The sequence below is a fragment of the Scyliorhinus torazame genome, chromosome 15 (assembly GCF_047496885.1).
Source record: "Scyliorhinus torazame isolate Kashiwa2021f chromosome 15, sScyTor2.1, whole genome shotgun sequence".
In the NCBI taxonomy this organism is placed as follows: domain Eukaryota; kingdom Metazoa; phylum Chordata; class Chondrichthyes; order Carcharhiniformes; family Scyliorhinidae; genus Scyliorhinus; species Scyliorhinus torazame.
In genome coordinates, this window is record NC_092721.1 from 102246251 (window position 1) to 102259217 (window position 12967).

The 12967-nt window shown below is 50.4% G+C and overlaps 1 protein-coding gene across 4 annotated transcripts in view; it reads right to left on the reverse strand.

Moving 5' to 3' along the window:
- The window catches only part of LOC140391721 (coiled-coil domain-containing protein 81-like), a 252969-nt gene that overhangs the window by 34427 nt on the left and 205575 nt on the right, over nt 1-12967 (reverse strand). For all 4 annotated transcript variants that reach the window (XM_072476491.1, XM_072476493.1, XM_072476490.1 and 1 more), the window contains one exon: nt 4412-4581. In XM_072476491.1, coding sequence (XP_072332592.1) covers nt 4412-4581 — 170 coding nt within the window. The remainder of the gene's footprint in view (nt 1-4411; nt 4582-12967) is intronic.

Genomic DNA, 12967 nt, shown 5'->3' on the forward strand with positions numbered 1-12967 from the left:
CGCTGGCTCCTGGATTATGAGCAAGAGGGATGAGGGGCTGATTTATCTGGTGGGGCAGGCTTCAGTGCTGGTTCCCTGCCTTTGAGATGGTCCACGTGTTTGTGTACCATCTGCTCCTTGGTTTTGACTTTATATAGAACATAGAACATACAACAGTACAGCACAGAACAGGCCCTTCGGCCCTCAATGTTGTGCCGAGCTATGTCCAAAACCAAGATCAAGCTATCCCACTCCCTGTCATTCTGGTGTGCTCCATGTGCCTATCCAATAACCGCTTGAAAGTTCCTAAAGTGTCCGACTCCACTATCACAGCAGGCAGTCCATTCCACACCCTAACCATTCTCAGAGTAAAGAACCTACCTCGTACATCCCTCCAGTATCTCCAACCTTATAGTTATGCCCCCTTGTAACAGCTACATCCACCCGAGGAAATAGCCTCTGAACGTCCACTCTATCTATCCCCCTCATCATCTTATAAACCTCTATTAAGTCGCCTCTCATCCTCCCCCGCTCCAAAGAGAAAAGCCCTAGCTCCCTCAACCTTTCCTCATAAGACCTACCCTCCAAACCAGGCAGCATTCTGGTAAATCTCCTTTGCACCCTTTCCAATGCTTCCACATCCCTCCTATAGTGAGGTGACCAGAACTGCACACAATACTCCAAATGTAGTCTCACCAGGGTCCTGTACAGTTGCTCTTAAACTCAAGCCCCCTGTTAATAAATGCTAACACATTATAGGCCTTCTTCATGGCTCTATCCACTTGAGTGGCAACCTTCAGAGATCTGTGGGCATGAACCCCAAGATCTCTCTGTTCCTCCACATTCCTCAGAACCCTGCTGCTGACCCTGTAGTCTGCATTCAAATTTGTCCTACCAAAATGAATCACCTCGCACTTATCAGGGTTAAACTCCATCTGCCATTTTTCGGCCCAGCTCTGCATCCTATCACTGTCTCTTTGCAGCCTACAACAGCCCTCCACCTCATCCACTATTCCACCAATCTTGGTGTCATCAGCAAATTTACTGACCCATACTTCAGCCCCCTCCTCCAAGTCATTTATAAAAATCACAAATAGCAGAGGACCCAGCACTGATCCCTTTGGTACACCGCTGGTAACTGGTCTCCAGTCTGAAAATTTTCCATCCACCACCACTCTCTGTCTTCTATGTGATAGCCAGTTACTTATCCAATTGTCCAAATTTCCCTCTATCCCACACCTCCTTACTTTCTTCACGAGCCGACCATGGGAAGCCTTATCAAACGCCTTACTGAAATCCATGTATACGACATCAACTGCTCTACCTTCATCTACACACTTAGTTACCTCCTGAAAGAATTCAATCAAATTTGTGAGGCAAGACTTACCATTCATAAATCCGTGTTGACTATCCCGGATTAAGCTGCATCTTTCCAAATTGTCATTAATCCTATCCCTTAGGACCTTTTCCATTAACTTACCGACCACCGAAGTAAAACTAACCGGCCTATAATTACCAGGGTCATTCCTATTCCCTTTCTTGAACAGAGGAACAACGTGTTTGTGTACCATCTGCTCCTTGGTTTTGACTATATATAGAACATAGACATATATAGAACATTCGCCACTCTCCAGTCCTCTAGCACAATCCCCATGGACAGTGAGGACCCAAATATCAAAGCCAAAGGCTCTGCAATCTCATCCCTTACCTCCCAAAGAATCATAGGATATATCCCATCTGGCCCAGGGGACTTGTCAACCCTCAGGTTTTTCACAATTGCTAATACATCTTCCCTCAGAACATCTACCTCCTCCAGCCTACCCACCTGTATCACACTCTCATCCTCAAAAACATAGCCCCTCTCCTTGGTGAACACTGAAGAAAAGTATTCATTCAATGCCTCTGGCTTTACATCACCAGCCCTCTCCACAGACTTGACTACTGCCTGCAGGCTTTTAAACAGGAGGGACTTCCACAGGCCTGACGGGAGCTAGTTTAAATCACCAAGTTGAGAGCTGAGAGAGAGATCTGCTTTGTGCTGCCTTCCAGGTACAAGCCCCAAAACTGAAACTACTTTACAAAATGGAGCTTGCCTGTTCTCCAGAACATTCTGAAATGCTTGACCAATCACCAGTGAAAATATGAAAAGGTCCAGAATTCCGGAAGTGGTGATTGGCTGTAGCTGAGTCAATTCAGTCTATATAGCTGTTCCTTAATTGGAATAGAACTTCCTACATCTACATCGTGTATGATCACATTCGTACTTCCTAGTTTGTTCACGCATATATCTCTATGTGATTGTAATAGCTCTTTCAGGTGTCTCTGATTTTCCTCTGGAAGGTAACTCAGTAATGTATCCCAATTTCGTATTACTTCCTCAGTATCCAAATAATTTGAGGAATGTATAATTCAGAATCCTCTGGATTTATCTCTTCCCCCTGAGTTATAACTACTAATATATACTCCTGCTTTTCTTCCCTATCAAAACATCTTTTGAGCATATTACCAGGACATTTGTGACATGTATGACAATCAATTTCAATAATCTTTGTTGTCACAAGTCGGCTTGCATTCACACTGCAATGAAGTTGCTGTGAAAAGGCCTTAGTCACCACATTCTGGCACCTGTTCGGGTACACAGAGGGAGAATTCAGAATGTCCAAATTACCGAACAGGCACGTCTTTAGGGACTTGTGGGAGGAAACCGGCGCACCTGGAGGAAACCCACGCAGACACGGGGAGAACGTGCAGACTCCACACAGACAGTGAGCCAAGCCAGAAATCGAACCTTGGACCCAGGAGTTGTGAAGCACCAGTGCTACCCACTGTGTTACCGTAATGGCGAGAGATAAGGACATACGTAGTTCAGAAGGAGTATAGCCAGAAAAGGTGGTAACATTTTGTACCACGCTATAATGTTCTATGTTCTATGTGGAATTAATGGCCAGTGCAGAATGGCTGCCTACGTGTGACCTCGGCGGGGTTTTGTTTTACAGTGATGGAGACGGCCTGCCATTGGCCGGCGGGATCTTCTGGTCCCAGCATTGTCAATGTGGGAGTTTCCCATTGAATGCACCTCTCGCCGCCGGGAACCCTGTAGCGGGGTGCACAGTAGGCGGGACCCGAAGATCCCGCCAGTGTGAATGGCTGGAAAGTTCCGACTCAAGTCTTGAGTCTTTAAGATCAGAGTCAAACATATTTAAATAGAAACAATTCCAAAAACAGTTTTACTTGCTTATTTTGAGACAATATTTGGGAGAGAAATATTTCTTTATAACCAAACTGAACTATATCTATCTAGTTTGGTGTTTCAGAGGCAACTGTCAAACCTGGTTACATTGTCACTGCAAAAATCAATGATCCACGCCCTTTGTAATCACAGCTAAAAACACTAATTATAAATTTGACAATATGAACATTTCCCACATCTGTGACAATATAGATACAGTGGCTACAAGAGCAGAACAGAGGCTAAGAATTCTACAGCGTATAACTCACCTCCTGACTCCCCAAAGGTTGTCAACCATCGAGAAGGCCCAAGTCAGGAGTGTGATGGAATACACACCACTTGCCTTGATGAGTACAGTTCCAACACTCAAGAAGCTCGACACCAACCAGACTAAAGCAGCCTGCTTGATCGGCACCCCATTCACCTCTTTAATCATTCACTCCATCACCACCGACGCAAATGTTCTTCAGTGAATAAAGCTTGCTTACTGGGCCTGGCCTATATGTGATTCTAAACCCAAAGCAATGGTTGACTTTCAACTGCCCTCTAAAATGGCCGAGCAAGTCACTAAACCGTATCAAGATCACTATGACAAACTATATGTGGTGGCATAGTGGCACAGTGGTTAGCACTGCTGCCTCACAGCTCCAGGGTCCCAGGTTCACTTCTGGCCTCGGGTGTCTGTCTGTGTGGAGTTTGCACTTTCTCCCCGTGTGTGCGTGGGTTTCCTCCGAATGCTCTGGTTTCCTCCCACAGTCCAAAGATGTGCAGGTTAGGTGGATTGGCCATGTTAAATTGCCCCTTAGTGTCCAAAAGGTTAGGTCGGGTTATTGGGTTACGGGAATGGGGTGGAGTCACGGCCTTGAGTGGGGTGCTCTTTCCAAGGGCCGGTGAAGACTTGATGGGCTGAATGCCTCCTTCTGCACTGTAAATTCTATGATTCTTTGGTGGTTTAAAAAGCTGGCTCACCAACACCTTCTCATGGGTATTAAATACTGGTCTTCGGAATGATCTTGTGAAAGACTAAAAAAAGGCTACCATTTATTTTCTTATCACTTGGCCATTTGCCTTGAGGGTACAACTGAGAATTTGATGCATGTGGACCTGTCAACAGCAATGCATAACTCCAGCCATTTAATTGAGACAATAAATACTGCTACGCAATATAGCCCACATCGCAAAAACAAATTGAAAATAACATACTCTTCAGCCAACTGCACTTGTTCCAAGCGATCCAAAAACTCATCATCCTGTTTCTTTTTTTCTTCTCTTTGCTTTTTCTCTTGAATCTGTTTGGTCAGACACTGTGCATATTGCTGTTGCTTAAGAAAGACTGGTGGTGTCAAGAGTCTTCTTTGGAAAATGTATCCATTCTAAAAATAAACCCTCAATATTATTACGAGATATATTATGCATGAAATAACAACATTTCAGCATTGTATTGAATTATTAGTTTTCATAACTTAAATTTTTTAAGGAGTAAGAAATGCAATTTTTACTTTTGAACAATTACTTTAAAAAAATAAATGCAAATTACATTGCCAAAGCTGAAAACATACACACAATTGTTCAATATGAAATGAAAAGAAATATTCAAATTCCAGGAGATGTTCTACTGATAAGAGATTTACAGGATTGTTATTGGACATTAGTCAGCCCGAGTGGTGTAGATTCACTCACAGTGCTGTCAGCAGAGAGTCTAGAATTGTTATAATAATAATCTTTATTATTGTCACAAGTAGACTTACATTAACACTGCAATGAAGTGACTGTGAAAAGCCTCCAGTCACCACCCTACGGCTCCTGTTCGGGTACACAGAGAGAGAATTCAGAATGTCCAAGTCACCTAACAGCACATCTTTCATGACTGTGGGAGGAAACCAGAGCGTCCGGAGGAAACCCACGCAGACACAGGGAGAACGTGCAGACTTCGCACAGACAGTAACCCAAGCCGCGAAGCGAACCCGGGAAACCTGGTGCTGTGAAGCAACAATGCTAATCACTGTGCTACTGTGTATTATTATTGGACATCAGTTAGTCCATGTTGTGTAGGTGCACCCACAGTGATGTTAGGGAGGGAGTTCCAGGATTGTTATTGGCCATCAGTCAGTAGATGTGGTGTAGCTACACCCACAAATCTGTTAGGAAGGGAGTTCCAAGATTATTATTGGATATTAGTCACTCCCTGTGGTGTAGGCATACCCACAGTGCTGTTAGGAAGAGAGTTCCAGGATTGATATTGGACATCAGTCAGCACATGTGGTCCCAGCACATCTTCAGTGCTGTTAGGAAGAGGGTTCCAGGATTGTTATCAGACATCAGTCAGTCCATGTGGTGTAGGTGCACTCACAGTGCTGTTAGGGAGGGAGTTCCAGGATTGTTATCAGACATCAGTCAATCCATGTTGTGTATGTACACTCACAGTGCTGTTAGGAAGAGGGTTTCAGGATTGTTATCAGACATCAGTCAGTCCATGTGGTGTAGGTGCACTCACAGTGCTGTTAGGGAGGGAATTCCAGGATTGTTTTCGGACATCAGTCAATCCATGTTGTGTATGTACACCCACAGTGCTGTTAGGAAGAGAGTTCCAGGATTGTTATTGGATGTCAATCTGTCCATGTGGTGAAGGTTGTTATGACACCCTGGGCAGTTGTGCAGTTAATTACAACCCCACTTGTTCCGGAGTCATAACGCAAGTGAATTAACCAATAATTCTTTTTAAAATATCTAAAATCTTTGGTCCTTGGCTGTCCAATAGTTAAAGTCACCAGTTTTGTACATTTAAACACAATTACTGTTTATTTATATCGGGAACAAATATGAAATATGCAATAAATACCAGTTCTTTGCAGTTAGCAATATCTTATTCACAGCTTTTCTAGGGGACTCCTGGCTTCACATCAAACAATGCTTCCAGGCCATTGTCCCCTCTGGAGAAAGAACTGGTTGGTTCACATCAGCCTTTTCTACAGATAGTTGGTCTCCATGTCGGAGTTGAAATCTGACTCCTCCGCATCAAACATTTCAATGTCCTGGGGTTCTTGGACCCGTGGTGGCGGTACCGGTGCCCACAGTGGTAGAGACGGCAACAACGGTGCCGATTCATCCGATTGGGGGGTTGGCCAATGCCAGAGGGTGGCTGCGGGGGTGATCTACATGCCGATTCAATTCTCTATCCTGCACATGAACTCTGTAAGACACTTACCCCATCTGCTTAATTACAACACCCGGAACCCACATTACTCTGACGCTGAAATTTTGGACATACACCACATCCCCAGGAAAAAAACACCACAGGGTGTATGCCTGCCAGAGTTCAATTCTGACCGTTTCTGCCCACTTCAGATCTCCCCACCAATGTCCGCAACACGAGGCTCAAGCGTGTGCATAAGCGCCACCCCATGAGCAACCCTGACGGTGCCACACCCATGGTGGCGTGCGGAGTAGTCCTGTAACAGAAGAGGAAAAAGGCCAGATGCGTCTTGAGAGAACCCGTGGCCTGTTTCCGCACTCCCCCCCCCCCCCCCCCCCCCCCCTCGCCGCTTGAATGTCTGAACCGCTCGCTCGGCCAACCCACGTGATGCTGGGTGGTATGGTGCAGTGCACATGTGGTGAATCCCATTTGTACGTAAGGTCTAAAATGCTGTGCTGGTGAACGCTGTCCCGTTGTCCGAGACAAGGACCTCCGGTGTGCCATGCCTGCTAAACATCTGTCCGAGCCTTTGAATTGTGGCCTTGGAGGTTGTCGAAAGCATTCAGTGAACGTCCATACATTTTGAGTGGGCATCAATCAGGATCAGGATCATCGATCCCCAGAAGGGGCTGGCAAAATCAATGTGAAGCCGAGACCAAGGTCACCTTGCTACTCCCAAGGACGGAGGCGAGATGCCGGTGGACGCTTCTAGTGCTCCTGGCACAGGCCACACTGTAGGGCGAGTTTCTCAATTCCAGTGTCGACACCTGGCCACCATACTCAATTTTCATCTTAGATACCCCGGGGTCACCGTTACGGAGATTCCCCCAAAATGGGACCACGACACGCCATCTCTCATGGAAGGCTTCTATACTGAGTTTCGCAATCTTCGTCGTGTTGACTTTCAAGTTGTCAGGCAAAGCGTGGTGTCGGGCCTTGTACAAACATGGGCTAGCTGGGGGTCCATCTGGGTCCAAGCATGCATTTGGGATGTTGCGATGGGCAACATGTCCATTAAATGTAAAGTTGCGACAACCTCGTTGGCGCAAGTAGGCGTCAGCAGCTGGTCAGCAAGGGAAGCTGACTCAAAGTGTCCACATGAGGGATCTTCGTCCTGGGGCGGTGTTGCAACACATACTCATAAGCTGCCTATAGTAAAGCCCATAGTTGGATCCATGCAGACGCGACAGGAGGGATTGCCCTGTCCTCTTTGAACAATCCCAGCAAGGGTTTGTGATTTGTCAATACTGCAAAAGCATGCCTGTAGATGTATTGATGGAACCTTTTAACCGCAAACGCCATGGCCAAACCTTCTTTCTCAATCTGACCATAATTTTGCTTAGTCGCGGCGAGAGTCCCGAGACAAATGCGATGGGCCGTTCTGTACCGTCGTTGAGCTATTTCAATTGCCCTCTTCAGGTCTCGCCATGGTTCGACTAATAATTTTCTCTGAGTTCCACAAACCAGCCTATCGCGCAGCATTTTGGACAGTGAGGGTTAAGGGTCGGACGCGGGGCCGATCGGGGTCTTCCTTGGGTCTAGCGCCGCGGTCCATGTCCACCATGGAGCACGGCGCGGCCGCCGGAGGCCGCCGCCATTCGCATGCGCGGCCTCTGACACGGAAGTGCGGGGTCCTGTATCCGCAGCAAAAGATGCGAGATCTACGCCGGGTCCCTGCTAGCCCCCTGCAGGGCTTGCAATTAGTGGTCCTTTCACGACAGTTTTTCTGGCGTGAAACTCCACCGTTTTGATGCCGGCGTGGGGACATAGTCCCAGAAATGGAGAATCCAGTACCCTGTGTCCAGTGCGTTGGGGTACGTCAGGTTCTTGATCACGCTGTACGTGGCAGCCCCACAAGCCGTGAAGAGGATGACCATCTATCGCACATCCCCGATGATGACATTGGTGCGAAAAAAATATTGCACTCTCCAAATATTGTTATCAGTCACCCGTACCTGCATCAAAAACTTCCAGCTTCCCTGTATGTGGCATGTCTGCCATCGGTAAAGCGGCCTCCTGAGGTCTATGCAAAGTGTGCCAAGTCTGAGAAATTGGCACCATCGGCAGCTCCACTTTATCCTCATCGCTAGTGTTAGATCCAGACAGAGCGACCACAAAGAGATGATGAAAACTAACCAAGGTTTTGATCACGTGATTGTGGTGGTATGTATTAGGGGTCATGTGGGACTGTGAAGCCGTGATGCTATTGGCTGACAGATCCCGGGTCCTGGTTGGCTGCTGACTCCTGGCTCCGCCCTGAAGGCGGAGTATAAGAACCCGAGCTTCTCCCCGCCGCTTCATTCTGTTGCTGAGCTGCTGGGGACAAGTCTCGCTTAATAAAGCCTGAATCGACTTCATCACTTCTCGTCTCTCTCGTAAGTCATTGTGCGCTACAATTTATTAAGCGAGCTTAAAAGACTATGGAGCTCCGGATCGCCCCGGAATGCCTGTGGATCAGCCCCCACGCAGCGAACTCGGCAGCAGTATTTAAACACTGGCAAGCATGTTTTGAAGGCTACCTCCGAACGGCCCCCGGCCGTATCACAGAAGACCAGAAAATGCAGGTCCTGCATTCGAGGGTAAGCCCGGAAATTTACCCTCTCATAGAAGACGCAGAGGATTTCCCGACGGCGCTCGCATTACTGAAGGGCATCTACGTTCGGCCCGTGAACCAGGTCTACGGGCGCCACCAACTCGCAACGAGACAGCAAAGTCCCGGAGAATCGCTAGAAGAATTCTACGCCGCGCTGCTAATTTTGGGACGGGGCTGCAGCTGCCCGCCGGTGAACGCGATCGAACACACGGACATGCTAATTCGCGATGCTTTTGTGGCAGGTATGAACTCTCCCCAAATCCGCCAAAAACTTTTAGAAAGAGAGTCGCTAGGACTCTCAGAGGCACGGGCCCTTGCAGCTTCCCTAGATGTGGCCTCGCAAAACGCCCGCGCCTACGGCCCCGACCGCGCAGCAGCCCCTTGGGCTCCGTGGACCCCCGTGGCGACAAACCCCCCCCTCGCAGGCTTGCGCGGTTAAAGCGCCAGACCATCCCGGGGGGGCCCGCTGCTATTTCTGTGGGCAAGCGAAACACCCCCGGCAGCGCTGCCCGGCCCGCGCAGCTATTTGTAAAAGCTGCGGCAAGAAGGGCCATTACGCGGCTGTGTGCCAGTCCCGGGGGGTCGCCGCAATCCCCGGAGAAGAACGAGCCCAGCATAGCCCAAACGCTCCCCAACCCCCCCAGCGCCCCATGTGCGACCCGCGGGTGCCGCCATTTTGGGTCCCGGGCACCACGAGGGGAGGATGGGCGCCGCCATCTTGTGACCCCCCAGCCATGCGATTCATGGGGGCGGCCATTTTGTCCACCCCCGACCACGTGCGATCCATGGGGGCGGCCATTTTGTCCGCCCCCGACCGCGTGCGATTCATGGATGCCACCATCTTGGTTGACAACAAAGGACCCCAGCATCGACTGCTCCACGGGGTCCGAAGAAGACGGCGCGACACTACTACCACGACTGGCTTCGGTGACTCTGGATCAATCACGGCCCCGGACGCTCCAGACGACGACAACAACGGTGCTGATCAACGGACACGAGACATCATGCTTGATCGACTCCGGGAGCACTGAAAGTTTTATTCACCCAGACACGGTAAGACGCTGTTTTCTGACCATCCATCCAAGTACGCAAAAGATTTCCCTAGCTGCAGGATCCCACTCTGTAGAGATCAAAGGGTTCTGCATCGCGAACCTAACGGTGCGAGGGAGGGAGTTTAAGAACTACAGGCTCTACGTCCTTCCCCAACTCTGCGCGCCCACATTACTGGGATTAGATTTCCAGTGTAACCTGCAGAGCCTAACATTTCAATTCGGCGGCCCAATACCCCCACTCACTATCTGCGGCCTCGCAACTCTCAAGGTTGAACCGCCGTCCTTGTTTGCAAACCTCACCCCGGATTGCAAACCCATCGCCACTAGGAGCAGACGGTACAGCGCCCAGGACCGGATATTTATTCGGTCTGAAGTCCAGCGGTTGCTGAAGGAAGGCATAATCCAGGCCAGCAATAGTCCCTGGAGAGCACAGGTGGTAGTAGTAAAGACCGGGGAGAAGCAAAGGATGGTCATAGACTATAGCCAGACCATCAACAGGTACACACAGCTAGATGCGTACCCTCTCCCCCGCATATCCGACATGGTAAATCGGATTGCCCAGTATAAGGTTTTCTCCACCGTGGACCTCAAGTCCGCCTACCACCAGCTCCCCATCCGCCCAGGTGACCGCAAGTACACAGCCTTCGAGGCAGACGGGCGTCTATACCACTTCCTAAGGGTCCCATTTGGTGTCACAAATGGGGTCTCGGTCTTCCAACGGGAGATGGACCGAATGGTTGACCAGCACAGGTTGCAGGCCACGTTCCCGTATCTCGACAACGTAACCATCTGCGGCCACGATCAGCAGGACCACGACGCCAACCTCCAAAAATTCCTCCAGACCGCTAACGCCCTGAACCTCACATACAACAAGGAAAAGTGCGTTTTTAGCACAAACTGGTTGGCCATCCTGGGATACGTAGTGCGCAATGGGATAATAGGCCCCGACCCCGAACGCATGCGCCCCCTTACGGAATTTCCCCTCCCCCACTGCTCCAAAGCCCTGAAACGTTGCCTGGGTTTCTTTTCATATTACGCCCAGTGGGTCCCCCAGTATGCAGACAAGGCCCGCCCGCTAATACAGACCACTACCTTCCCCGTCGACAGAGGCTCGCCAGGCCTTCAGCCGCATCAAAGCGGATATCGCAAAGGCCACGATGCGCGCCATCGACGAGTCCCTCCCCTTCCAGGTCGAGAGCGACGCATCCGACGTAGCTCTGGCGGCCACCCTTAACCAAACGGGCAGACCCGTGGCCTTTTTCTCCCGGACCCTCCACGCCTCAGAAATCCGCCACTCCTCAGTGGAAAAGGATGCCCAAGCCATAGTGGAAGCTGTGCGACATTGGAGGCATTACCTGGCCGGCAGGAGATTCACTCTCCTCACCGACCAACGGTCGATAGCCTTCATGTTCGATAATGCACAGCGGGGGAAAATTAAAAATGACAAGATCTTAAGGTGGAGGATCGAGCTCTCCACCTTCAACTATGAGATCTTGTACCGTCCCGGAAAGCTGAACGAGCCGTCCGATGCCCTATCCCGCGGCACATGTGCCAATGCACAAATAGACCGTCTCCAAGCCCTCCACGAGGACCTCTGCCACCCGGGGGTCACTCGATTCTACCATTTCATAAAGTCCCGCAACCTCCCCTACTCTGTGGAGAAGGTCCGTACAGTCACCAGGAACTGCCACATCTGCGCAGAGTGCAAACCGCACTTTTTCAGGCCGGATAGAGCGCACCTGATCAGGGCTTCCCGCCCCTTTGAACGCCTCAGTTTGGATTTCAAAGGGCCCCTCCCCTCCACTGACCGCAACGCATACTTCCTAAACGTGGTGGACGAGTACTCTCGTTTCCCCTTCGCCATCCCCTGCGACATGACAGCGGCCACAGTCATTAAAGCCCTTGGCACCATATTCACACGGTTTGGTTGCCCCGCGTATATCCATAGCGAAGGGGGTCCTCCTTCATGAGTGACGAGCTGCGCCAGTTCCTGCTCAGCAAGGGCATAGCCTCGAGCAGGACGACCAGCTACAACCCCGGGGGAACGGGCAAGTAGAGAGGGAGAACGGCACGGTCTGGAAGACCGTCCTGCTGGCCCTAAGGTCCAGGGATCTCCCAGTTTCCCGGTGGCAGGAGGTACTCCCGGATGCTCTCCACTCCATCCGGTCGCTGCTGTGTACCACCACTAACCAAACGCCTCATGAGCGCCTCCTTGTCTTCCCCAGGAAGTCCTCCTCCGGAACGTCGCTGCCGACCTGGCTGGCGGCCCCAGGACCCAGCTTGCTCCGGAAACATGTGCAGGCGCACAAATCGGACCCGTTGGTCGAGAGGGTTCACCTTCTCCACGCGAACCCGCAGTACGCCTACGTGGCGTACCCCGACGGCCGACAGGACACGGTCTCCCTGCGGGACCTGGCGCCCGCCGGCAACACACACACCCCCCCAACACCGATCATCCCCTCCCTACCACCGGCGCACCCCGCGACCGCCCCCTTCCATGGAGGATCGGTCCTCCTCCCGTGCCCACCCAGGAGTGAAACAGGAACAAACACCGAAACGCTCCCGGAGACGACAACGCCTGAACAAGCACCTGCACCACCACCGGGGCTGAGGCGATCGACGAGGAAGACCAGACCGCCCGCTCGACTCGTGGCATCCACGTGACACCAAGAATGTTGTTGTATTGTAACAAAAAAAAAAATTTTCTCTTGCTAATATTGTAAATAGTTTCACAAACCTTGTACATAGCCCATTGTAGGGCTAAAACTGTAGTAACATGTCCGAAATTTTCCTTCCAGGGCCAGCCTTGTAAACCCCTACCACCATGCGAACCACCACCCCGCCGGGTTCCTTTTTAACAAGGGGTGAATGTGGTGGTATGTATTAGGGGTCATGTGGGACTGTGAAGCCGTGATGCTATT